Source organism: Gobio gobio (assembly GCF_949357685.1).
Source record: "Gobio gobio genome assembly, chromosome: 13".
Classification (NCBI taxonomy): Eukaryota; Metazoa; Chordata; class Actinopteri; order Cypriniformes; family Gobionidae; genus Gobio; species Gobio gobio.
In genome coordinates, this window is record NC_137106.1 from 25482020 (window position 1) to 25509573 (window position 27554).

Consider the following 27554-nt stretch of genomic DNA (forward strand, 5'->3'; position numbering starts at 1 on the left):
ACCAACATGGAGAACCATGACAAGGAGGGTGACAGGACGACAGTCCCTGGATTCTTACCACACTTCGCCCAAACTACATCAGATACAAATAAAGTGACTATCAAAAACAAACCATATGCAAAATGTCTTTGAATAAATGTTTGAATCTCTAATCTGCATCTTGTGTTTCTGTGCATCCATGAGAAATGTAACTACTTTGGTTTATGAGAAAAACACAAAGTTAAAATGCAGAGAAAAAGGGCTGAAATAATTTCAGTACAATTATACAGCCTTGATATCAACTACTGCTAACACCTAAATAAAAAATATATTTCGACAACACAAAAAACTTGTGTGAACCGGGAGACTACACAAATATAAATGTCTATTAGGTGTTGTTGTATAAAAGCGGATATTGAGAGTCAAATGCAGAAAGCGATGGCTAAATGGAAATGAACACAGATTTCAGTGAATAGTGTAGAATGAGAAAGTGTCGTCTCGCCTTATCTCCAGTTCCAGTCAACTAGCAATCTTGAAAGAGTTTGCAACATCATCAAAGCCGGCCATTTGATAGGATTCTCACACTGCACCCAATCAATCTGAGGAATACGGCAGCCCAGACATGTAACAAAGCTCAAATAGATTTACAAATGGGGTTGTAGGGGGATAAGCCCTTGCACAGGATTACATATTGATTTTAAACATATAAAAAAGCTTATCATATAAAACCGTAACAACAAAACTGGGGGACCTATGCAGAAATCCCTCAGCAAAAAGGAGCGTCCACTTTCAAATATAACGCCCCGGAGTGCACCGCATTTGAGGAAAGAAAGAAATGGGGAGAGGGGAGGGGAAAAAAGACGAATTTGAGAGAAAGCGTGTGTGCATGGCAGGCAGATAAAAAGGGCAAAAAGGATCAATTTGGAGGCAGAGAAATAGGAGTCATGGCATATTGTGGAAGGCCTCGCCACTTTTCTTTGCCTCCCCACAGCAAAGCGCAGACTGAAGGGGTTATCGTTTAGCTGACATTAACACTCACCCTGTTTGCTCTACACCTTTAACCGAATCCATCCCGTCTTTTCAACCCGCCTTTATAATTTATAAAATATTTTCTTTCCCTTTCTGGTGGCTTCAGATCTAACAATGTGTAATACAAGTGTAGTGAGTAATGATATCTACAGTATTAATATTTATTTAAAAAAAAAAAGAAAGGAAAAAAAGAACAACCTGCTCCAGATGACAAAGGTTGTTCCATATGTCCAGCTAGCCAGGGATGGGCAAATTCCGATCTGAATAACTGGCTCCCTTTCAAAATTTAAATGTGTGAATTTGAATTAAACTGGCCATACCCTATAGGAAGTTTAACCTAAATTTGAATTGGAATGATACTGAATTGGAATTTTTAAAAAAAGAATGCATTCTGGGAAAATAACTATTCTTCCATTCTGGTCCATAAAAGTTTCGACAATTTAAATGAATATTTTATAAGATAATTTTCTTTCTTTCTTTCTGTCCGTCCACCTGTCAAACCCTCAAATGGTTTTAAACACCTTTTCAAAGTCTTTGCTTTGACAATATTCAAAGTTTGTCTTGATAAATGTTGCTCTTTTAGTTTTCTAGTTAAAATAAGTTATGGATTTCAATTCATTTTAATTGATCTTCTTTATATTCAAATGTAAATTCTAAATTATTTTAGCAAAACAAAACAAAACATTTAAGGACACACCAAATTCTTCTTGACATTTTGTTAAATAAAAGACATAACGTGCCCTAAACGCTACCCAAACCTCTCCATGACATCTATACAAGCCTTCAATATTGCTCATCTACAGGTCACACCGACTGTAGTTTCTCCTCTGCGCAGTCGTGGGGTCGAGGAGGGCGAGTATTTTTCTCTATCAGTGAAAGAGTGTGCACTGATACGGGAGAAAGTGTGCGTGTGTGTGCGCGTCTGATCGCCTCAGCCGCTACACTTCCAATGTCATCAGCTGACCAAGCAAATCAGCAATTACCTGTCTGCATTGCCTGGGCGCGAGAGCCCGTCGGGGCTCCAAATAAGAAACTGATGCACGAACCTCCTCACCAGCAGCTCAGAACTATCTCTGACTCGCTTCAGAAACACCCTGACTCTGAATGCCAAGTGTTGGGTCTCATGGGAGAAAGAGAGAGAGGGAGGGAGGGAGTGAGGGAGATAAAGTGAGAGAGAGAGAGAAAATAACTGCCAGTGATAATTCAACAGGTAGCAGTGTGTGGACCGATAGGGTTGTTACAAGGAGCAGGGACTGAATTACCACTGCCGTGGACGGACCCCGTCAACCTTGCACATCCAGACCAATATTTGGAAGTCACTCCATGTTCGATGATAAGTGGACACAAGGCCGAGGCACTTCGACATCTGAACATTACTAGCTTAAGTTCTCGTTATCGGGCTCAGCATTTAGTGTACAGTATCACGGCGACTCTTAGCGTGGAGGAATCTTTACGAAACAAGACAGAAGCATGTCAAAATATTGAGATGAACCGTGTTGATCTGCCTCGGAGAAGCCCTGGAGGCGAGAAAGCGTGTGGCGAGCGGCAGCATCACAATATGGCGAGCTGTGCTCTCTGCTTGGCTATTCATGTCCACTGTCAACCTCTCCGAACTAATTAGAATTGATTTATGATGGATCAGCTAGCTTATCAGGTGCAGAAAGAAATTACCATGGCTAGCCAAGGGGTGAGAGGGTCACCATCGAATTGTAAAATCAATTTGCATTGATTGTAAAAGGTTCATTTTGCGAAAGAGGACACAGTCAAAGGGATTAAACTTAACCAGACAACTTTGATACCACACAATAGGCTTTATTTTTTTTACTTTCCTTACCTGTCTGTATTACACACACTCAAAAAGCTTATAAACAGGAACGCGTCCTCCGGCGCCCCGGGGCACATCACAGAGATTTAATATTGATGTGGAAATGACATGTGCACCTGCGGTACACAAGATATATGATTTGCTAACAAAAATAGATCATATATCTTGTGTACAAACCAAGGGTGAATTTGTAAGATCTACATTATTAAAGGGCACTAAAACAATCAATAGTGTTTTCAAATCAGAGCTTGGTGGGCGGAGCCACGTCGGTGGTGTCAAAGAGCACGTCGCGGACAGGTTTAATTAAGCAGGAGAGGATCTTTGTCTTTCACAGAGCGCCTCTCAAATTCACCCCCAAATCCCTCTTTCACTCCCTCTTACCTTCAATCGCCAGCATTGCCCTTAATTCTCGGTTCAGCAGCTCAAAGCGTCTCTCCAGATCGTGTTCCTTCTCCCTGGGCAAGTTGTAAAAGTTCATCAATATGTTAATTACTAAATCATTAAACACTTAAAGAAACCTTTAATAAACATTGATTCGTGAACTCGCCAACACCTTCCCTACCTCACATTAATCTACTGCAAATAAGCGATACACAAACCAGAACAGAGGGGGCCGAGAGCGGGCGGGCGGGCGGGCAGGCGGGCGGACGGGTGGGGTATCACACGGCAAATTAAATTTCACCACTTTCAAATGTATTGGAAATGAGCTAACTCTGTCCCTAATAGAATTTGTCCTTCACAGCCCGTTCAGTGACTAAAAAGAAATGAAAGAAAGAGAAATTATCAAGGCCCTTTTAATTGAGCACTTAAAAAGCCCCTTTCCAGTGATATAATGTGATTAGAATACTTCAATCTGTCATTTGTGAGAGCTTTGAAACTCTGTCTCTTTCTTCTCCTCTTCTCTCTGTCGCTCTTTATGCAGAACGAACAGCCATCCAGATTTATGTACGTCTCACTCTCACTTTTAAATAAAAGGATAAAAGGTTTAAAAAATGAACATTATCACCTTTTGAAGCACAAAATAACTGTGAAAGCAGTTAAAAAAGAGGGTAAATATGTGGGTTATTGTTATAATGGCTTCCTCTTTTAGGGGAATGAAGTCATTTTTTCAATTCTTTTTTTGGTCGATCCAATTCTCATAATGGGTGGAATAATACAGTCTTTGAAATCACATTATTGCAGACGCGTCCGTACTGATATGCCGTTTTGTCCGCTTTACGGTGGAGGGCCGCCAGGGGAGGGGTGAAAGTGAATGAGGGGCCCGACCTTCTGACTGAGCTCAGGTCTCTTGGGAAAATCATTTCAAGTGTGGGTCTCAACATATTATAGGTGTGTGTGCTCAGAGACCACCGCTTCCATTGGTAAGGGTGGGAGAGAGAGAGAGAGAGTAAACATTAACTCACAGCAAAGAGAGCTGGTTCTGTCGGCGGATCAGAGCATTCTTCTTGTTGACCAGTGTGAACCATTCCTGCATCATGGATTCCTCCTCTTCCTTATTATTCCCTAAAGAAAAAAACATTGCATGTAACACTTTATTATAACATTATAAACATCGTTCTGCTGTAAGAGTTTTCAGTGGGCCTGCTTCAGAAAAAAAAACGAACTAAAATAAATATCATTACGATTTCATTCTGCTTTCTAAAGTCTGGTTGGAAATCATGAGATTAAATCACAAACTATTTATAGTCATCACAAAAATACGAATATAAAAAGAGCCAACCATTCAAGTTCTTGCCAGTTACAGCAAATCTCCACCTTAAAACTCAATACAACAGTTTAATTTCCAAAGTCTCACGGCAGCCTTTAAACAACCTTAACAGAAAGGAACACACACACTTTTGACCGACTTTCTCTGGAACAGATAAGTTAAGCACTTTTCTCACACCTCCAACGAGTATAAAGTGCATCAAATGAGATTATCTGACAGGCTTTTCTCAACAGCGCTGACACGCACGTTAGGAAGCCATCCAGATGTGTGTTCACTACCTACATATTAGACACTTCACAAGGTACTGCCATTGTCAGTAAAACAGAGATGCCTCTGGATTAGAGCAGGATTAATGAAGGCTGGTTACTTTCCTTCGCTGACTGGGATTAAAGCCTCAACTCCAAGTCTTTGTGCAGCCTCAGAGCTTCAGATCCGATCCGATCCGACCCGACCCAAAAGCACGTGTCCTGTGCCTAAGGCCTACATGTGCGGATGCCGAACTTACACAGTCGGAAACTACAGTTGGGGGCCCGCATATTGCTCAGGGGTTGAATGTGTGACAGGTAAGAAACTCAATTACTCAGTTTAATTCTAGTGGTAAAAATCAACTGTTCGAATTTAATGACACATGCGAGTGTATATGTATCTGCATATCCGGAGTGCGATGTACACTACTTCAAAAGGTTGGTGTCAGTAAGAGGTAAAATAAATAAATTATTTTATTCAGCAAGGATGCATTAAATTGATCAAAAGCTAAAGATATAAAAAAATGCTGTTCTTTTGAACTTTCTATTGATCCAAGAACCCTGAAAAAACGGGTTCCACAAAAATATTAAGCAGCACAACTGTTTTCAACATTGATGATAATAAGTAATCAGCATATCAGAATGATTTCTGAAGAAACGTGACACCGAAGACTGGAGTAATGATGCTGAAAATTCAGCTTTGCCATCACAGGAGTAAATTCCATTTCGACTTATAAGTTATGGGAGACAAAGACTACACATTTTGTTGGTTTTGTCTGACCAAACGATGTCATTTAGATTCAAAACTTTATTTGACCTCAGAAGGTATCAAAGGTAAGCAGACACTGTGGGGTTTGGTAGTTTGGGCCGTGGGGTAAACCGGTTAAGTGGGTTCAGGAAGAATGACTCCGATGTCAGTATTCTGAGCATTTTTTGTGACACTAATTATGTCTTTGAAGAGGGATGAAAGAGGAGAAAAGATGAAAGATCCTTTAAGCTTATGTAATCACATCACCTACTCTATGCTCCTGTGATACCTGTCTGTTCCTGACAGCATCAACAACAGAATTAGCATCGGTACACAAACACGCTCACTCTTTTTACCGATGAGAGGACTTTAAGATCAACTTTTGTAGATCTTAAGATGAGAATTACAGTGCCACACCATTAAATAAAGATCTGCACATCTGAGTGATCCTGGACGACTTAGATGTGTATTTACTGTAACTGTAGTGCCAAACACAAAGACAATTATACCTAGCATTTATGCTCATACTGTCAAAAAAGGTTATTTAATCAAAGTATGGGAGCCATAGTATATTGTGCACAGAGTGCTTGCGGTTTTATTGCTTTAAAAAAACAATTACTACATAAATAAAAGGATGCCAATTTTTCGTTAAATCTTTTCATCTGGATAATGTAGTTACTACGCAACAAAAAAAACAACTGCTACAAGTACCGATTAGTGATATTGTAAACAAGTGAACAAGCCTTAGATGTTCCTATTTCATGCATTTCAGCATGCTGTATTGACCAATCAGAAGCCAGGACTGGATCAGTCTTAAAAAACAGCGATTTGACAGTGTGTGTGTGTCTGTCTGTGTGCACAGAGCCATTACGAGGAAGGGGTGGGGGGGACAAAGGGTGGATCTTCAATAAGAGCCTGATGTGGGAACTTGCACCTCGGATCTTTTTTCCATCACGCTGTTGCTTGGCACCATGTGACTGTGACGCTGGTCATGTGAGAGAGACAAATCCGCTAGCCACAACAAAGCCAGTGGCTGCCCCCGGTGGGATGACGGCCTTGTCACTCACCCCCACCAAAACTCCCCAGCCCTCCACCAGGGGAGCCGCTCTCATGTCTGCCAGTACCAGATGTGTGAAATTTTGCATTTGACAACAACGCAGAGTAGACGGGAGGGGGAAAAAGAGGGGGTCCGGGATTTAGGAATCAAGCCTGGATTATTGTAGTCAACTTTTAAATAGTGCAGCTCGGAAGGGATAAAGTGTGCAGTGACAGGTCATTGTAGCGACGCACAGTTAAATGAAACAAGCAAATAATAAATGGTAATATTAAGCTTGTGTGACATTGTAAGGGAATGACGGATTAGTAGCCGCATCCTGGAGGCCATTGCCTGAGCTTCAACACTGACAGAGCCCTGACAGCATGAAAGAAGTCCTCGCTTCACCACTAAAACAAATAACACGCATACAAACACTCTTCCGTACACATTCTACAGTGCCAACACTTAAACTATGACCTTTGCTGGGGACGATCCAAATAATTGATGTCCTGAAATTGCAAAAAGGACAAAGCAAAAATATTTTTTTCTTTTCTTTGTATATTTAATTTTAAGGGATCCGATTTAAGATCATGTAACAGATCATGTATAGTTAACAGTTCAAAAACCAAATCAAAATATTTTCATAGTGTTAAAGCTTAACAGAGAATATAGTGACTGTTTAACCTCAAAATATGCAATTCTTATTTCCGGGTGCACCTCGTTGGCTGGTTGAGCTTTTTTCCTGATGATTTTCATTTCTTCATTTTAGAAATAATATTTCAGTTAAGTATATATTTCTGTACTGATAAACTAAAATAATAAAATATTAATTTTAAAGGATTGAAATGGTTTTGTGCATTTGTAAATGATCCATTAAAGTCAATATAATATAACTAAAAAACGAAATTTGCATTTGTAAGACCAATAATAAGAACAGTTAGCAAATTAATAACACTTTTTTTTTTTAATAAAAACAATTATAATAATTTATCGAAAATATTTCATGATTTGACAGAATTTTAATTAACATTATATACAAGTTCTCCAGAGAACTGAATAAAATCGGTTTAAAAATGAACAGAACCTGCTTCCCTAGCTTGGCTGATCAGTCCCAATAGCATTCACTTTACAAAACTCAAGAGATGGACCTTCACACACCCTACGGTCCACATAGACGAGCACGAGCAGGCTACAGGGGCCAGGCTCGTCTGGTACGCCCGAGGGCCTGTGTCCGTGGCAGGGTGATCTGGCCCCTGCAGCAGAATCAGATTAAGATAGTCATCTCAGCCACTGTTGCATTCAAAATAGATAGCATTAATGAAATCCTCACACATTTCACAATCTGCCCCTCTTTCCTGCTAACCTTAACTGATTATTTACTAACACTTACAGCACACACACATAGACAAAACAAACCTCAAGTCACCCAAATGTAAAGTTCCATGTGCACATATTTAGGTTATATCAGCTAGACTATAGCTATAAACACACATACACCTGTTCAATTTCAAATGCACCCTAAATAGCTCCAGGCACGACTGTCATGAGTCCAAAATATCAATTAAATATCTGAGCTGCTAGCAACTGGTTATAAAAAACACAACTTGATATTTGGAAAACATTAGTGTACAAGATCTTTCCAAAAGTTTGTTTTTAATTTTCAAGGCATGTAATTAGGCTAAATGCTGTGAATAGCCAAATTAATTATGTGAATTGAAGGTTCTATTTTTTTATGTTTTAAATTAGAACCTTATTTAGATATTTACAGAATGATAAAAAGCAAATAACTCTGAAGTAAACCTCCGCAACAGGGGGATTGTTTTGCTTGGCATTTTGTTTAATTACAAAATTCCCCCTCATTTGATTTAGATAAAAATCTTTCTTAAGCATTAAGAAACCAGAACAATTACAAATTAATCCTGAGTCCTGCTAAGAGCTTGGTGTCTTTACCGAAAGAAAAAAAAAACAGGCTGGGGGTGGAGAGAAGAGGCCATAAAGAAAAGAAAAAGAAAAGAAATATATTAAACCCTGTGATCACAGCAAGCTCTTCTCATTTCTTATCCACCCGTTTTCTGTTTAATCCAATACCCAGTAATCCAATTTGTCTATCGGAGTTTGAAGGGGAAGATCTCCACTCCTCTGCCACTCTGTCACTTTTTGAACATTTACGATTTATTTTAAGTGGGCTGACTCTCCTCACTCATTCATTCTGTGCGTCTGACTGCCGTTTCACTCTTTTTTGTTGTCAGGAGTTCAAATGCATGGAAAAGAGAGGGAGAGACAAATAAAAAAATAAGTAAAAAGGGGGGAAAGAACAAGATGAATCTTGTGCGATTGAGAGGAAGCTCATTAAGGCCCAGTCAGGGAGTCTTTTTGAATATGCATGAAGGCAATAATCAGATCTTCACTCGTCACTGAAGGAGAGAGCGGTGAGAACAAAAGGATTGATTTAATTACTCTGAGTGGGTCTGCACTGTGGAGAAGTCTTGTTAGCGTGGGCTGAAAGGGCCACGCTCGCCTTGCGCCGCTCTGATGGAAGGTAGTTTAGCTTTAACCACAATACCTAATCTCAGGATAAAGCCCCGGCCATTGTGCTTTAAGACGCCCATCGCTAGTTTCAAAATGGACCGAACACATTTTCTCTTGTTTAAGCCAACCTAGTTAACCACTAACCTTTTCCCCTGCTTACTATTTATCTGGGGATCAGCCTCTTTAGGTGACCGAGACACTGAAAAAATCAAAGAGACGGGTAAAAAAACAGAGATCTTCAAAAGCTTAAATTTACTGAAGCAACGGTTAATTATTCAGAGATTAAAACTGAATTAAACCACTTAAATAATATTATCCAAATAACTAAAACATAATTAAATGACAATAATAAAAAAAAAACCACTATTAAATCTTTTAAGTTGGAAAATAAATACATGTTTTTAATATGTGCACTGATCAGATTGTATGTTTAAGGAAACACATTATCAATTCACGATCACAGACTGACATATTTGAGTTAATGGAACATGAGCAGTCAAAGCGCATTACAATTTAATTCCTTGCAAAGTGTCCAGTCACAAGGTTTTCAATTGCCACTGGTATTATTGACCTTCAGTTGCTTGCTTTGCGGCTTATGAGGAAGGATTCATAAGCGGAGCGGCCTTACAGCGACGATAGAAGAACCGCAGGAGGAAAACAGGATCGCTTAAGTCGCCCTTAATGACAGAAAAGTCTTGGCTATACATACACCGTTATCATACATCCTTTCATGTAATTGTTTGAACGTTCAGTGAGGGGCTGACAGAAGATAGTCTGTACCTTAATACACGTCTCTCACCCGCCCCTCAGTGCTGTTAACACAAACAACTCTTCTGCAAACACCACAGTCCCCCAGCACTTTATGTCGAGTTTGGCAGGAGCAAAACAAACAAATGGCAGATAATAGATTTTTTTCTATTTTTTCCTTCATATACACAAATTGGAATGCAGTGTTCTCCTTTTACCTAATATTCAACGAATATGCAGACCCATCAAAAATGGTTCTATTACTTTAAAGCATTTTTCTGACATGGGGAGTAACAGGAGACTATATAAATTTTAGCCTGCATGTCTGAGTTAAGCACTAGAAATCACAAATATGTCCATCTCTGTCCGCAGCCCCCTACTCTATTAAACTGTGTTTGTATTCCACCCTTCTTTTTAATCAATAAACATTATCACAGACTGACAGACTATCAGCTAGTGTTGGCCGTTCCTTGCTCCTTAATCCCTGGGCCGCCTGTCCACTATCGCAGCTTCACGATGAGCGTAACAGCCAAGACAGGCAGTTTACATTACAAAACAACAATTACAGCCCTCTTCACAACAGCACTCGCGATAAATAATGATGCAAAATGACAGAAGAGTGGGAAACAGATGACAATATGCTTGATGGATGAAAAAAAGTTCCATAGATATTATTTTTAAAAAAAATTGTGTTTGAGTTTTTGTCTTCACATTAATGCATTTGGCAGATGCTTTTATCAAAAGCAACTTGCGCTGCATTCTACGTCTACATTTTATACCTGGAAATCAAACCCATGATCCTGCAATTGTTACGCCATGCTCTAGTGTTTGAACTACAGCAACAATAATAGATTGGATTTTTTTTAATACTGTATAGTAGTCTAATCAAATCCAAATTTGTTAATTGTAATCTCTTATGACACACATGATTTACATTTAATATTATCATTATATATATATATATATATATATATATATATATATATATATATATATATATATATATATATATATATATATATATATATATATATATATATATATATATATATATATACACATACATATATATATATATATTTTACACACAGTGTGTCTTGTGTACCTGTAAGTATGTATGCATGCATGTATGTATGTATGTATGCATGTGTATATACACACACACACATATATATATATACATATATATATATATATATATATATATATATATATATATATATATATATATATATATATATATACATATATATACATACACACACATATATATATTATATATATATTATATTATATATATTATATATATATATATATATATATATATATATAGACACACACACACACACACACACACACACACACACACACACATATATATATATATATATATATATAAGCGTAAGCAAACAAAACAAAAACAAAAAATAGGATATACTATGACCTGTAGGGCGAGACACTGGAGCCAGAGGTCCTCTCCTTTCTTTCTTATTTTGATAAATACTATCATTTCACTCTATCATCCACTTTAAACCTGCTTTTGGGAGCACTGAACACAGGGGCAGAATCAAGGGCCTTTGGAAAAAGCTGAGTACTTCAGGTAATTAAAGCTGGGTGAGTGGCAGACGAGAGCGGTAAAAAAAAGATCACCTGGTGAAGCCTCCGAAAAGGTGTTTCATTAAAAGCCTTTTACCATACAAGCACGGCACAATGCGGGGACGCTGTATTTTACCACTTGTGCTCAACAGGCCCTCAGAGCAGCGACTCGGATGAGAGCAGAAACCTATCCCGGTTAATAATCTCATAACAAAAGCTAAAAGACATCATCCTATTAACTAGTGGTCTCCAGCGCTAATGCGAGGCACTGCCCTGTGCCTCTGTATAGAGAACGCAGCTATTAAAAAGGAGTGTGTGAACAGCCGGCAGGAGACTCCGTCAGACCCGGGCCCTCTTTCACCCTTTATCTGTCCCCTCTCGTTCGGGAGCCGTTATTGATATCATGAAACTCGGCGTCGACACTGGTGTGAAATTTTGGCTGTCTTGTTTGAACCCAAACGCGTGAAACGAGAACACTAAGGTCACGTCATTTCTGCTTCGCGATTTAGTTCGATTCTCCGCAATAACACGGAGGAGGAATGCAAGTGACACCTCCCCCCTTTCCCTCCAGCACCTCCAACTCCTTGTTGCACATTTTACCTTTTTTCTTTTCTTCTTTCCTCTGTCCTTTCTTTCTCGGGGGGAATATTAAATGAGTGAGCCGGCTGAAAGGCGCTGAGTCGCTGACACAAAAAGCGTTAAAAATTCTCATTTGGTTGTCTTTATTTTGCTAGCGCCATGTGGTCCTTGAAGATGTTGAAAACACGGGAAGCAGAGGAAAGATCAGAGCCGGCTCATTAGCATTGGGACAGAACTGGAGAGGCAGCGGTGTATAGTGGGCCCTACTCCAGAGCTCCAGTGAGAGCGGTTGGTGGTAAGCTCCCTGTTTCATTGTGCTTTTGTCTTTCCTCTGGGTCTACCTCACAGCGGGGAGCAACACTAGCCCCAGGTTACACAAGGGAATTATGGGAAAAAATTATTTTGACCAAGGTGGAGAGGACTCAAACATTGTCAGACATAGGCTTTGTGGGCAAAGATGATGTTCTTTGCGAGATGACAGGGGTGTAAATGATTCTCCTTCAAAGACTCCATCATACTCGTACTGAATCCACTCTTGGCTGTTCAATCTACTCGAATAGTTTGAAAGGAAATACCCCACAGACCAATAATGTTCTCTGAAAATCATACTTTAGTACAAACCTGCAATAGGTATGAAGAAAACGTTAGACTCTAGTTATAATTTATAAGCGTTCAATTAAAAAAAATGTTTATTAGGAAAAATATTTTAGCCCAAGGGTTTATTCATGATGGTAGTCTCCATACTGGCTGACTAAATGGCTCACGTTTTGATGGAAAGAGAAAAACATCAGTTCTAACCCGTCTCACCCCTGCCTTCCCCAGTCGTAGTGAAATGGATAAAGGTCTAGTTGGATGGGTTTATCGGGTAAATCCTGCTGGTTGGCCTGCTATCTTGGATGATGACCCTGAAGAATGTCAACAGCTCATTTCCCCAAAGCTGGAAGGAGTCACCATGGAAGTCATAATCTGCTCCTCCGCAAAGCCCTCGATTCAAATACCAAATCTTTCCATCTTTCCAAATATATATTAACAGGAATCGCCCACTCCTGCGCACCCACAGCACTTATCAAGATCTGAGGAGGAAACGCTTGGTTCTAAATACTCCAGCTTTTAATTTTATAGAATGGTCTTTTGTTGTCAATTGTTATGCCTTCATATTAATTGACTTGGGAAGGTCTGACTGCAAACCTAATCACTCATAGACATGAACGACTAATATTGTTCTTATAAAACAATATTTATTTAAGAGTTCCTGACTGTAGCTTAAAAAGTACCACATGGCACTAAGCAACACCAAGGTCATGGGTTACATTTTTAAGGGCTGGTCAAATGTATAAATGAGAATATGTAAGTTACTTTGGATAAAATGTGCATAAGTGTTCAGTTGTCACCTATAATTGCTTGCTTGTCATTGGTTAAAATATTTGAATTTTTTTTGCCTGAGATATTCACAAACCCTGCATTTTCTGTTCCTACCAACAGGACGACAGCGACAGCATGAGACACCGGAGTGATTTTTTGGCCATGTTGAAGGGGGTCATCTGCTTGACACTAACTGGCCTCCAAAAAAAAAAACCCAGGACCAGATGTTACCGAAATGATCAACAATCAAAGCAACAATAGCTACAGGGGGAGGGAGAGAGCAGCATAAATTAATGGCTGATTTCTCTGGCTTTGATGGAATTAGCGGTACTTCTTTTCTCAATGTGCCATGTGAATGTCCTTGCGTTAAACGTTTTTTTTTTCCTATTCTCTTTTTTTTTCTCTCTCTCTCCCTCTCTTTCTCTCTCCCCTTTTCTCCCTTTTTGACAAGTAAGGCCACCCAGCAGAAAGCAACTGATGCAAAACCCCCAAGTAATCCCTGTGTTTATCTCTCCACTGTGGTAAGTCTGAACACAGACCCCATTATCTCACGGATTTGAGCAAACTTTCATTTATTTGTTGGCCTTGGGTATTCTTTCTTCAACTTCGATGCCTGAGTTTAGGATCCCCTGATTCCCCTATTCCAATGTAAATAGATTTGCATAGGGTCACAATGCATCTAGCTGAGGTACTGATTAGCTGACAGAGGGGAGGCCTGTTTGCAAGGGTGGGGGGACCCCAGTAGACATGTACATGTAAAAAGGTACCTTCCAGGAGGGAGCAGTGAGCACATACATATGTATCTGTGATTGCATGAAGCTTCTCAAAATCTCCACAGAGCCAAATGGAAAAGGGCTGCTTGGATTCCTGCCCCCATCCTTTGCTCTTGGACCAAAACCATCGGTGTTGAGTTAACTGCAGCTGAATTAACTGCTAAAATTGACACAAATTGACAACTTCTTGTGTATTTTCTCAGTAAATGTATGATTTCATAGGCATCATACACAAAGAAACAAGACATTTAGATGACATGCCTTAAATTAATTTACTAACCTTCAAGTCCTTCCAAACCTGTTTGACTTTCTTTCTTTTGCTGAACACAAAAGAAGATATTTTTGAAAAGTTTTTGTCAATCTGATGAAAGTCAATAGGGTCCAAAACAACACTTAATATATATTTTTTCAAAATATCTTCTTTGTGTTCCAGTTTAGAACAACATAAGGCTGAGTAAATTATAACAGAATTTTCATTTTTGGATGAACTATCCCTTGAATGGCTATTCAGCATGTGAACGTAATTGTTTTTTATTTATATGATGAAGCATTATATTACGTAGCATGAGCAATAATGCTAACAAGGACTTGTTTTGAGTAGTTTTACTGCAGTTACAGTAACATATCAGTAACTATGAGCTATATTTAAACTAGCATTAACAAAAGTGGCAGTCCTGGCACCACCTACATGAAATGCAAGGGTTTTGGTAAGACATTAGTGTGCATTAAGGACAGGTTGTAGACATCTGGGAGTATCTCTGTTATCTCATCTACTTAGGACCTGCTCTACCTCTCTGTTTACATACTAGAGGTGTGAAATTCTGGGGGGTTATCAGAGCTTGAGCAACACTCCATTTAGATTCACACCGAACCCTGAGAGATGCTGAAATGGCTACCTGTAGAGACGACAAATTAGCACAAGCAGCAAGGTCCCGTCAACACCTGCAGAATGTTTTTCCTACTAATATATTATTTGCTTTTATTTGCTTAATCCGCTTTCCAAGTAAACGTCAGAGCAAACGATTGTGGAGGGTGAAACACATCTGCTGGCCCCCTAGATGTTTCTTTCAGACGACTGTCAAAAAAACCGTCCCCTTTATCATTATATAGGAGACGTTCCAGCTTGTGCTAAGTAATATTATGGTGCATTGTATAACAGAAGATATTTTGAAGAATGTCTCAGGTTTGGAATGACACGAGGGTGAATAAATTAATTTTCATTTTTGGGTGAACTATCCCTTTAAGGTCAAGAGGTACAGCCAGATAGGAGAATGAATGGGACATGGCTTGGAGTGAATATGACATGGCTTGGAATGAATGTAACATGGCTTGGAGTGAATGTTACATGGCTTGGAGTGAAGGAAAATGGGTTAGTTGAGTGCAGAGGTGCTACTCCCTCTGCGTTGTAGTCATTTCCCTCCTGCAGTGTGCCTTTGCATAATTTGCCCCTCCTCCCCCATTAGAGCGGTCGGCTCGTCTCCCCGGGCCATGTGTTAGAACAAATTTGAGCAGTGTCATATTGCACGTATTTCAACTAGGCCAATACGGTTCCCGCCCAATTTGCTTAATGAATTAAGCTGAGGAGAGTAATGGATGTGCTAACACTATTAGCCGCCCTCCACACATCTGCATTGTCAATTCTGGCGTTTTCTTCCCCCCTTCCCCTCTAACCCTCCCATTTTTTCTCTCTTTTTCTTTCCTCAGGTTTGCTTAAGGACAAATTGATAATGAGTCTCCTCCCTACAGTAACTATAAAAGTAGCTTCCCTCGCCTATCTCTCCATCTCTACTAAGCGGCTAACAGCAGAACAATAGCATTTAAATGGTCATTTCCATTAGCTCAAATGAGCTGTTTTGGGTGTCGTTAGCGTGTTTTAGCATGCTAAAGGTGGGCTGGGGAGAGAGGTCGTGTGCTGATAAGGTTCAGGTAGTACGCTAGAGGAATGTGTAGCCTAGAGAGGCCCATACAAAGGGAAATGAACAACAACTGAGCTAGCATAGCAGGGCTGTTAGCACGTGAATGCCCCTAATTACAGGCCAACCCCGCGTCATTACACTTAATTGTAAAGTGTGTCTTAATCAGTTTCCATATGAAAAGGTCTATTAATTAAGTGCATGACTGAAATTCAATTATGTTGTCAGGAGACAATTTGTAAACCAAATAATGATCAATTATGCAAACAGTGTCCCGTGCACCTAAACTGTTTTGCAAAGCCGAACTCCATGGATGGGTTCGAGAACTTAATAATAAAATAAAATTACTTACTTTACTTCAATTATTATTTACTTAATTACTTCAAATGTCGGACCTGCCAGTGTATAAATATGAGTTTTCTTCCCCTAAACGTGCGTCAAAGAAATTTTAATTGGACAATAGTGCATGTGTTTGCAAAAAAGAGCGGGCTGTTGCACACATGGGATGCAAGTTTAAATCTGGCCTGCATCACACAAACTCATTCCCGTCTACTCTCTACCGTCCTCTACATTAGAGACAAAAATCCAATAAAAATGAAAAAGACAGATACACACACCAGTGCCACAAAAACACAACAAAAAACGAAACAAAAAAAAAAGCTCAGCAGATCATTGAGGTCTTGGCTGGCGTTGCGGAGAGTGGCTCTCTGTTTTTCAGCGCGTATGGAGCCGCAGTGGCACAGCACTAGCTGCTTTTGGCTGGGTCTTACTGGAATGGCAGTCAAAGGGGGGAAAGATGAAAAGGCCTCAAGATGCTTCAATAAAGGGGAGATTATAATAAGCGCCATCATTGTGCCCCTTTTGAAAATGTTAATCAGGCATATCACTGCCTGCCTGCAATGCCACATGTAGCAGCGTTTAACTTAACTTCACACCAACAATTTAGAGGACAGCAAGGCCACCGCAAAACACATTGGGGGGATGAAAGAAAGGGATAGAGGGAAAAGGAAAACAAACGGCATGGAGAGGGAGAGCGCTATGACGGCGACTCGTCGCAATTTCCGTGCCGATATAAAAATCTAAATTACATGTCTCAAAATGCAGTCCGTATCTCCTGCAACCAACAAACCCTTCCCCCTGACACCCCCCTCCGCAGACACTATCCACCCCGTGCGTTTTATCTTAAGATTCTCAGACAATGCCTGGAGGATCCCCTTCTCTAATCTTCCTTAAAATCCCCTTTCATCCAACTGTTAAAGAATGTTTGAAAGCCTGACACCAGACCAAAAAAAACCCTCTTCACATCTGGGAAAAGCTTTCGGAGGGAGGGGTTGCTGGTTGGGGGTTTGAATGTGAAGTCAACGCAACTTAACTAATTAAATTGTTTTTGCCTCTCGAACATTCAAACGGCCTCAGAGATTAAAAAGGGCTGATGTGAAGCGTTTTCCTTCTTGCTTACAATAAACTTGACAAATGCAAAGTGAAATTACACTCGTTTTGTTTAATAAAAGAATAGAGTTAATGTCTTACATCATGCATTAATTGAGGCTAAAGGTCTAACCTGTTGATATTAGGTAGCGAGAATACATGACTTCACAAAGGCGATCTACGCTGCGCACGTAACGGTCCGGTGAGAATTAAAACCAGTGGGAAGAACAAAGGCCGCAAAAGCCAGTAGCCGAAAATGGACCATTCTGATGTTAACCAGCTCTTGAAGTCGAGCACATAGTCCAGCACTAAACCTGAATAGGCAGTCACCTCCTGATCCAGCGCTGGCCTTTGGTCGTGCCGATAAAAGCCATCCTTATGAGCCGAATTCCTGCGTTTGTCTCCAAGCTTACTTTTCCGCTACTCACGGCGCACGCTTAGCAGGAAGGCTAAACGAGGTCTTTGGTCTTTAAAATTAGAGTGGACAAGCTACTGAACTAGCATGCAAATCCCATGGAGGAGAAAGAATAGGACAGAGGGAGAAGAGGGAAAAAAAGAGAATTGAAAGAGAGACAACAGAAGAAAGAGAACAGCAGAGAGGGAGAGAAAAGAGTTTGCGATTACACCGATAGAACACGGTGCGTGCCGATTGCGCGAGACATCACAAAACCCGTCTCGTCCCCAGAACCGAGGCAAGTATTATGCTCTAAACACTTTTCCTTCTCTTACTGTGGAAAGATTATACTGGTTATCCTATTAATGCAGCTGAAATGCCATTCTAGTGTCTTTAAGCTCTTGCATAGGAGGTCAAGAGGACTATGCCACCGCTTACAAGCATGCTGTGGATGTAATCTTCCCAAAGTTACAATAATTAATGTTAAGCTTCTTTAGCAATACGTTTCTGAAAGAACTTGCCTGATAATATACTTAAAGCTGTGTTAGCTGTTAGCTGTTGTCTGAGCTTGGAGACCATTTCCCCATGCGACTCACGTAGCCAAGCTTAAATCTTTAGTCAAACTAAGGGGCTGGTTACAAGCATGTTGCCTTAGCCACACGAGCAATTCCATTTCAGTCTTGGCGGAGCTGAGATCTATAAACGCAGACACTCAAGCAATTATTTCTGCATGGCCAACACTGCCTTGGAATGTGGGTAGGGAGAATTAATGTGGGAAAGCTGAGGGGGGGTGGGGGGTGGGAAAAAGAGGGACTGACGTTTTGAGACCAAAATATAAAAAGGTGCACATCTGCGAAGAAACCCGGAAGAGGACGGCCACATCCCCGAGAATAAAACAAACATAACGGGCCTCTTCTGACATGTCTGTTTTTGCTGGCACAGACTGTGATGGCTTGTCTGTAAACTGCATTAAGCTGATGATATCCGTCTTGTATGAATTTCTGTGACCGCGTCGGAGAAAAGGAGAAAGGATTAGCATGCAATAAAACCTGTGTCAATCTTATCAGACTCAAGTGCAATTTTTAAACATATGTTAATCTCACCTAAAACTCATTCATTCCCTCTGCTTTTTTTAAAATCTCTTATCGAGAACTCTGTAGGTGTGTGGGTTTTAGAGCGCCTTTAAATGCCATTATTTTCATAATTGCATTCATTGTTGCAGGTTATAAAGCAATTTGAAAATCATATGTGTGCATAAATGCATGCTGAGCAGATGTCAGGGAGATGCATTCAGAGGGTTGCTGAATATCAAAAGCCGAGAAGATAACATTTACACACATTTCAATGCTCTGCGCTGAAAAATTTCAATGTGATTCGGGACGGTATTGTGCTCGGACAGAATGGTGAGCGCGCGAATAGCTCTCCTCTCTCACTTTTGATTTTGCGAAAGGTTCAAAATTGATATGTTTAGAAAATCGGGTGACAATAACATATTTAGACGTAATTCCGGGGATGTGGCTAACTGAGGTAATGGTTGAGCTGCTGGTGAGATGGGCATAGAAGCCTGTGTGTGTGTGTGTGAAGGACACTGCTCCCTCTGGTGTGGGAATAACAAGTTCATTAGGCAGGAGCCACCGCAGGCCTCTGCCTTCCCCCGAGCGCTCTGCGTTCCGTTTACGGCCTCCTAGCCCATCAGCGGCTGCATCATTAGGGCTCTGCCATAATTAAGAGCTGTTAGAAAGTGAATTCTCCAACTGCAGATTAGAAAATTAAACTATTTACTGATTACATATTAATAGAAGACAACAATGGCAGTCGCCATAAGCTTGGAAGGCAACCAAGGAATACATCTGTGTACTTAATTACCATAAACAATGGTTGCATGGAAATAGAGTTTTATACGCATTCCCTTCTGTAATACGCCTGATATCAGAAGACACTTGACAATTCGTGTTCAATTATCTCCATTCTTTAATGTGCTGTGAACTGCACACAGTAAATAAATTAACCAGCCCAATTACTGTGAATTCATCTGGGAAACAAACGCAAAAAACCAGCAGACTAAGGCAGAGCGTATAATTAGGTGGGGAGGGGGGTATCAGGGATCACGAGTAGTTCTTAGTACAGTTTTTATATGTATATAAATATAACTTTATATGTCTATAATATATATGTGTGTATATATATATGAGTAAAATAAACATGCGTATTATATGCATGTCTGTGTATGTGTGTGATTATGTGTATGTATGTATGTATGTATATGTATATGTATATGTATATGTATATATATATATATATATATATATATATATATATATATATATATATATATATATATATATATATTAGGGCTGTCAAAAGATTAATCGCGATTAATCGCATCCAAAATAAAAGTTTGTGTTAACATAATATATGTGTGTGTACTCTGTTAATTATTATTTATATATAAATACACACACAAGCATGTATATATTTAAGAAAAAAATATTATTTTTTATATATAAAACATTTATATTTATATATATTATAGATTATATAAATGTATATACATGCAAATATTTCTTAAATATATACATGAATGTGTGTGTATTTATATATAAATAATAATTAACAGAGTACACACACATATATTATTTAAACACCAACTTTTATTTTGAATGCGATTAATTGCGATTAATCTTTTGACAGCCCTAATATATATATATATATATATATATATATATATATATATATATATATATATATATATATATATATATATATGTATATATATATATATGCAGACATATTTCAAGTGATATAACAGGAGAATTGTATGCAGAAAAATATCATCAATTCAGGCAAAAACTAACTAAATCCCCATGAAATTACAATTATATAATACTTAAAAGAATTAAGTGCAGCACAGCTTGGCAGCATTTTCAATTTAATGTGTGTATGTTGAGCATTACATATGACCTTGTTTGTTTTGTGTATATTTGGCTATAGAAGCTGTTACTGAAGATCATGTTGTCTGTGAACCTGACTGAGGCGTGAATTCACCCGTTTGCAGTGCTGAAATGCGTGCACTAGCTCACACAGGTAAGCACATTAAGTTGAGAATCGTACACTAGGTCTGGTGTGTAACAGCGCCTCTTATTTCTGTGTGTGTAAATCTTGCAGAAATGTCTGGTTTGGTTCTCCACCTGCTAGGGCATTCAAGCCATTTATCATTCAGAGTGAGAAAAAACCCTTCAAACGGACACAGCAGCTTTGACTTCAACAGGGTCCAGGTGAGTGGGAAGAGAAATAGAGAGAGAGAGAGAGAGAGAGAGAGAGAGAGAGAGAGAGAGAGAGAGAGAGATGGATCCAGGGTTGAGCAGACATAAAACTGAGATAGTCATGATAACATCCTCAATGGAGAAGCATAAAAATTAAATCGTCTACTTTACCCTCGTTTTTTTCACGACACTACCCTTGTGGGAAATGATTGTTTCGTATCAACATCTAGATGGCAGGAGGCTGTTCTTAAATTTGGGTTATTGAGGTGCTGGAGCCATTTCCATTCTTGCTCAGAACGGAGCTCTATGTTTTAACAAAGGCTCAGTAGCTCTTTTTCCCTGCTATACACACCTGAAAGATCGCCCCACATCCTTTCATATGTGTATATGTGAGGAGAAGAGAGAGCAATAGAGGGGGGGAGAGGGAGAGAGAGAGAGAGAGAGAGAGAGAGGAGGAGAGCAAGTGCATGTATCTATTAATACGTGTCTTTCATTATTTCAACATTTCCTTTTCAGTCCAGCCCCCAAATAGCAACCCTCCCCGTTTCTCTTCCTCCCCTCTTCACCCTTTACCCCTCTGCCGTATCCCCCTCTCTCCCTCCTTCTCTCTCTCTCTCTCTCTCTCTCTCTCTCTCTCTCTCTTCTACAGCATATCATTGAAGGCCAGATATGGGGTTCTGTTGCGCATGGCTGCACGGTACTGTTCAATAGTGGCTGGCTGGCGGACGCTATCAGCACTAGTTATCAGCTTCCATGAAGGCTCTCTTATCACGGCGGCCCAGAGAGCCTCCCTGCATCCTCACCGCCCCTTTTCATATCCCCGCTGCCGCCCCAACATCCCGGCTTCAAAGATTCACACTTCCCAAACTCCATAAGAGTTTGTGAACGCTCAATTTGCCAAAACTGTTTACAGTGTAATTGGGCGGCGTACCTGTGTCCATGAGATAGCGCAGACGCTTCTCCACACGCGAGGCCCGTGTGTCGATCTGCCTCTGCTCGCTCTCCAGCGCCGCCAGTTCTCCCACCACGTACTGGCTGGTGTCTTTGAACGCTTTCTGCTGGGCAAGAACAAACGAGAGGAAGGGGGAGTGATGAGAGGTTAGAAATGAAGCATCACAACCTGGCTTTATACAGCTTTTTAATACCAGGGGAACAGTGGTCAGAATGATGACTGGTGAATATTGCTTTAATTAATTAAGCAAATGAATGTTCTTTTTTCTGCTTTCTTTAGAAATGACGTACTGCTGTCACAAAGTGGTAAAAATGATTCCCAAAACATTCCCAAATTCGGTTAATTACAAAGATGAGGTAATAAATAATAATAATAAATAATTAAAAAAATAATAATTACACATTAAATAATAATACATTCAAATTATATTTAAATCATATTTTTAAAATCATATTAACATTTTAAAAGATTTGTTTAAAAAATACCGAACATGATTAGAAAATACTCAGAGCTACTGTATCATATTTTTTCTGACTAGGTTTAAAGATTTATTCATTTATTTTAATTTATTTATAGCTTAATAATGCACAGTTACATACTAGCTTTAAATGCATGTATATACAAAATATAAATTAAAAACTTAGAGGTACTGTATCATAATTTTTTTCTGACCGTGTTTGAAGATTTATTTATTTTCATTTATTTAGGTGTCTTTTACAATTCCTGACAATTTATAATTGCTTTTGGCAGTTACAGACTGCAGCTTTAAATGCTGATGTTTGACTTCATGTGTAAAGCCTCAGGGCAGGAGGGTGCGCTTACACACCAATATAAACACACTAAATGACCTCAGAGCGAATCCAGTATTACAGCAGTCTAGAGACTGACACGCAGAGAGACAAAATTGAAATATATGGGAGAGGTGGGTCAGTGCCTAAGGGCCTATCAGCAGGGATCTAAGAGATCTACGCAGCACACGTGTGTGTGCTCAGATTCACTCATGTACACGCTTGGAAACATGCTCCTATTCTTTTACACACGTGGCCCTGGTTGCAGCACCCTCTGGCAGATGGGAAACACTGGAGTGAGGGATGAGACCGTGATTAGGGAGAAATAGAGTAATTAAATGGCACGCTTATTTCTAAGTATGTGATAGTGACAAGCACTTCCACCCCACTTCATTTCACTCGTTTATCACCCACCTCTGTCCTCTCCTCCTTACAACTATTCTAAGAAAGGGGGCAGGGGGGTGCTAATTTAAATTCACATCCTAAAGATTGCTGCAAAAATATATATATATTTTTTGTGCTGATGCACCTTATTTCATAATAGGAAAGAGGGAAATGGGGAAGAAAGTTTTTTTTTCATCCAAGACAGCACTTTTTCTGCCTGAGTCCTCCTGCTGTCCATCAAACTCTACCTTCCTCTTCCTCGCTGCTCTATCAAATACTTCTCCCACAAATCAATTTTACACATGATCAGCCCCCTCCCCCTGCTCTCGCCTCTCTGCCATAATTAAGTGTTGAAATTTCCATATATATTATATTAATGCAAACATCATTCGCTGGGTAATTCAGCTTGAGCTGGGTAATGGGCAAGTTCAACACCCATTAACCCCTACACAGAGAGGGGCAAAGCTGGTCTCTACTGACCTTCCCTCTCTCTCTTTCTGTGTTTCTCTATCTCACTCTTCCCAGGGTAGGTTTCTCTATGCTCTGGCCCTATATATGGTGCTGCAATAATTAAAAGAGTTTCTTTAGATCAGCCTGCAGAGAGAGAATGAAAGATGTGACAAGAACTGATAATTGTATTCTTCTATATATATATATATCCACACTACATGTTTATTCCCTTATAAATAAATCCAACACTTTTTTTGATGGACATTGGAACCAAAAATGGAGACAAAAACAGAGGGGAAATTTAGAACAAATTGAAAGGGTTCCAAGAAAAAGGCCAGAAAAGGTGGAGTGAAAGAGGTATATCTACTGCTTTGCCCATTTCCCTTATCCACCCTAATCTTACAATTATCAGGAAATAGCAGTCTAATTTGGCTGGTCTCTTTAGCTTTAAGGAAAAAAAAGATTGACAGTGTTCAAAACCCCTCAGACAGATGTGAGTAACTGTGCACGAGTGTGATGTCCAACTATGATCTGGTGTCACAGAAAACATCAGAATGAGCAGTGCTGAATTTAAATATGCATTAAATACTTCATCTTCAGTTGGCTTTCGTCCTTCCATCTCTGTCAGAGCTCCTCTCTCCTCGCCCACCCTCTTTAGATCTTCAGGCACGGATCTCTGCCTTTTAACCTCTAAAACAAGAGAGAGATATTAAAAGTTGGTTGATTCTCACCTGACTATAAATGAATATGAAGACACTTTTTTTTAATCGGATGAACCTAACCCAATCAAACAGATCTGACAACTCCATTACTGCAATCACTAGGTATATATAAACACTGTATAAAGGTCCTTTCACACTGGACGCGATTTTGACACGCGATGGTTTTATTTTTTGATCAGCTGTTTGTGTAATGAGTGCTTCAACACCGAACACGAATGTGCTGCGGCGGGGAAAAAAACTATGTTTAAACTCTAGTGGCGACAGAAAAGGCTTCAACCAATCACATACAAGGAAACAAAGGTCACAAAATGTCCAGTTGATGTCACTAGCTATTCAATAAACATCAACCTTTGCCAGGTATTTCTCACGATATTACAGCTGAAGTTATAGTTACAGCTGTAGTTGTGTTTGCCCACTGTAGGCTACAGACAACGATAACATAACCTTTTGAGTTAAAACGCGTTGATTTTTTTCTAAACCTTGTGTCCGCGACTATAGAACGTGAATGTGTTTCTGTCAGTACGTCTGTGGCACTTAAATGTTTACATTGTGACTCAACTGGAAACATAGATGCTTTGCATCGATTGGTTCCCTGAAGTTTGTGTTTATCTCGTCAGATGTGGTGCTACGGTCTCTGGAGGAGCTCCTCATATTGTCCCACAGACATTCAAAAGTAAGTGCTAGCTAGTAAAGTTTTAGCTCCTGTACAAGATTAGCATACTACCCTTCAGACTCTATGTTCTTTAAGAATTGGTGCACCCAAAACCTTCTTTTCTGTCTTTTAAAGAAAATTAAAAGCTTGTCTTCACTGAATGAGGGGGTGTCTGTGTTTTCTCAGCTGTCGCCATGAATGTTTTGGAATGTTGAAGCTCTGAAACGTCACAAATTCGTGTCGCGGCTGATGTGAATAGTTTTGATGCAAACTATTCGCACGCGGAATATTCACTTTTTCGCTTCGCTTTTTTCGTTACGCGTCCGGTGTGAAAGGGCCTTAAAGCTGTTATTAAATTATTAGTATTATTAAAAGACCTCTAAGAGACACATCAGTACTATTTTTACATTAAAGGGATAGTTCACCCAAAAATGTGTCATTATTTACAAACCCTCATGTTGTTCCAAACCTGCATTAGTTTCTTTCTTCAGTTGAACACAAAAGAAGATATTTTAAAGAATGTTGGTAACCAGACAGTTGACGGTAGCCATTGACTTCCATAGTATTTTTTTCCTCCTATGGAAGTCAATGGCTACTGTCAACTGTTTAAATACCAACATTCTTTAAAATATCTTCTTTTGTGTTCAACAGAAGAAAGAAACTCATACAGGTTTGGAACAACATGAGGGTGAATAAATGATGGGTGAACTATCCCTTTAAGCCTAATTGGCAGACCTGAAACAAACTTGAGTGTAACCGACATGCTCATCTTATGCATTAAAAACATTAATTTATTGATTACTGAACTGTTCCACAATGTAAAATCCTCCATAATATTTGTTTATGCACAGGAGGAAGTGTCATCAGCGAAAGTAAAGGACCTCACCTGGCCTGGTCTCTACGTATTGGCTGAATGATTTGAGCTGGGTTTTCCTGACAGCAGACTCCTTGTGGAAGACAACGGGACTGCGCAGACGTTCCGTAGCCCTGTGGAGACGCTCTGCATGCAATTCATCTACATTATTCTATAAACACATTAAAAAAGAGAGGGAGGGGTGTAGAGAGAAAAAAGAGAGTAAAAGAGCAGTTAACTTAAAAGTAGAGCAGAGTCATTTGAATAAAAGTTGCTTCTGATGCCGGTCGACATTAAAGAAAAGAACAAATTAGACACACATGGCCAAGAAATGTTTAACGATGGAGCGCCGTGCCTGAAGAACGGTCGAGGAAAGGTTCTGCAGCATTTGGTACATCTCAGAGTCCCACATTAACTCACAAGCACAAAGGAAATAAGGCAATTAAGTCTACTTTCAACAAAACCTGAGCCAGAAAATGTATTCAGATTATGCAAATTAAAAGCACTATTGTCTTGGAAGCGAACATGTGTTAGCAGCTTCTCACTGCGGCTTCCAATCACCTCAATATTGAAATGTGTTATTATGTGCTGGGCCCAATAAGCCAAGCAGACTGGAAAGCGAAACGACGGCGTTCAGAATAACATTTGCAACGTCAATAATAATAGGAAACGTCTAATAAAGTTCGCAATTAGCGAACACGTTCCACTGCTTGAGACTAGGAGGGAGAAACATTGTTAGTGCAGACGCTAGCTCACTGGTGTGTGTACGGAAACCGCACAGCTAATAAAGACAAGCGCGCACAAGCAGACACACATACCGCCTCTGGCCTGTTTATACTTAAATTATAACTTCTGAAAACAAAGCTACAATTAGCATCTCCCTAGAGAACAACAAATTTAGCCTGATCTTTGAGATGTTCAGCATCTGTATGGGTGAATATTAACAGTTATAGCTGTTTATACAACTGATCCCACACGTTTAAAGGGATAGTATCAGCTGTCACAGCCCTAATCTGCATCTTCTCTTCAGCCCTCATGACAGATTGCAACTTAATGGGATAGTTCACCCAAAAAAGAAAATTCTGTCACTACTCACCCTCAAGTTGTTAGAAACCTGTATGAATTTCTTTCTTCTGTTGAACACAAAAGATGATAGTTTGATTGTAAATTGTCGGTAACCGGTTGATGGACACCCTTGACTTACATGGTATTTTTTCCCATACTATGGAAGACAATGGGGGCCATCAACTGTTTGGTTACCCATATTCTGTAAAATATATATTTTTTGTGTTCAGCAGAAGACATACATCTTTGATGTTCAGCAATTCCTATAGGCTGGGTGAGGAAACACTTTGGTGCTTGGATCAATAGATATTTCTTGAAAACGAAAACATGTGAATGTTCACATCTTAACCACTTCTAACATGAACGTTTTTATTTATTAAAAAAAAATGGTGTAAAAATATATTGCTCATTGTTAATTTGTTATTTGATGAATTAACTAATGTTAACAAATGATACCTTATTATAAAGTTTTAGGGAAGTTAAGATAAAAAGATTTTTACAATTATCATGAATTACCATAAATATTATAAGAGT

At 39.4% G+C, this 27554-nt stretch overlaps 1 protein-coding gene across 5 annotated transcripts in view; it reads right to left on the reverse strand.

Annotated features, from left to right (window-relative positions):
• Nucleotides 1-27554, reverse strand: part of ehbp1 (EH domain binding protein 1) — a 158292-nt gene that overhangs the window by 4219 nt on the left and 126519 nt on the right. For 3 of the 5 annotated variants that reach the window (XM_079833626.1, XM_079833624.1, XM_079833628.1), the window contains 5 exons: nucleotides 25989-26127; nucleotides 24318-24418; nucleotides 22086-22212; nucleotides 4237-4336; nucleotides 3215-3288 (listed from right to left, as the gene is read on the reverse strand). In XM_079833626.1, the coding sequence (XP_079689752.1) occupies nucleotides 3215-3288; nucleotides 4237-4336; nucleotides 22086-22212; nucleotides 24318-24418; nucleotides 25989-26127 (541 nt within the window). The remainder of the gene's footprint in view (nucleotides 1-3214; nucleotides 3289-4236; nucleotides 4337-22085; nucleotides 22213-24317; nucleotides 24419-25988; nucleotides 26128-27554) is intronic. The other 2 variants (XM_079833627.1, XM_079833625.1) reach the window with 1 other exon arrangement.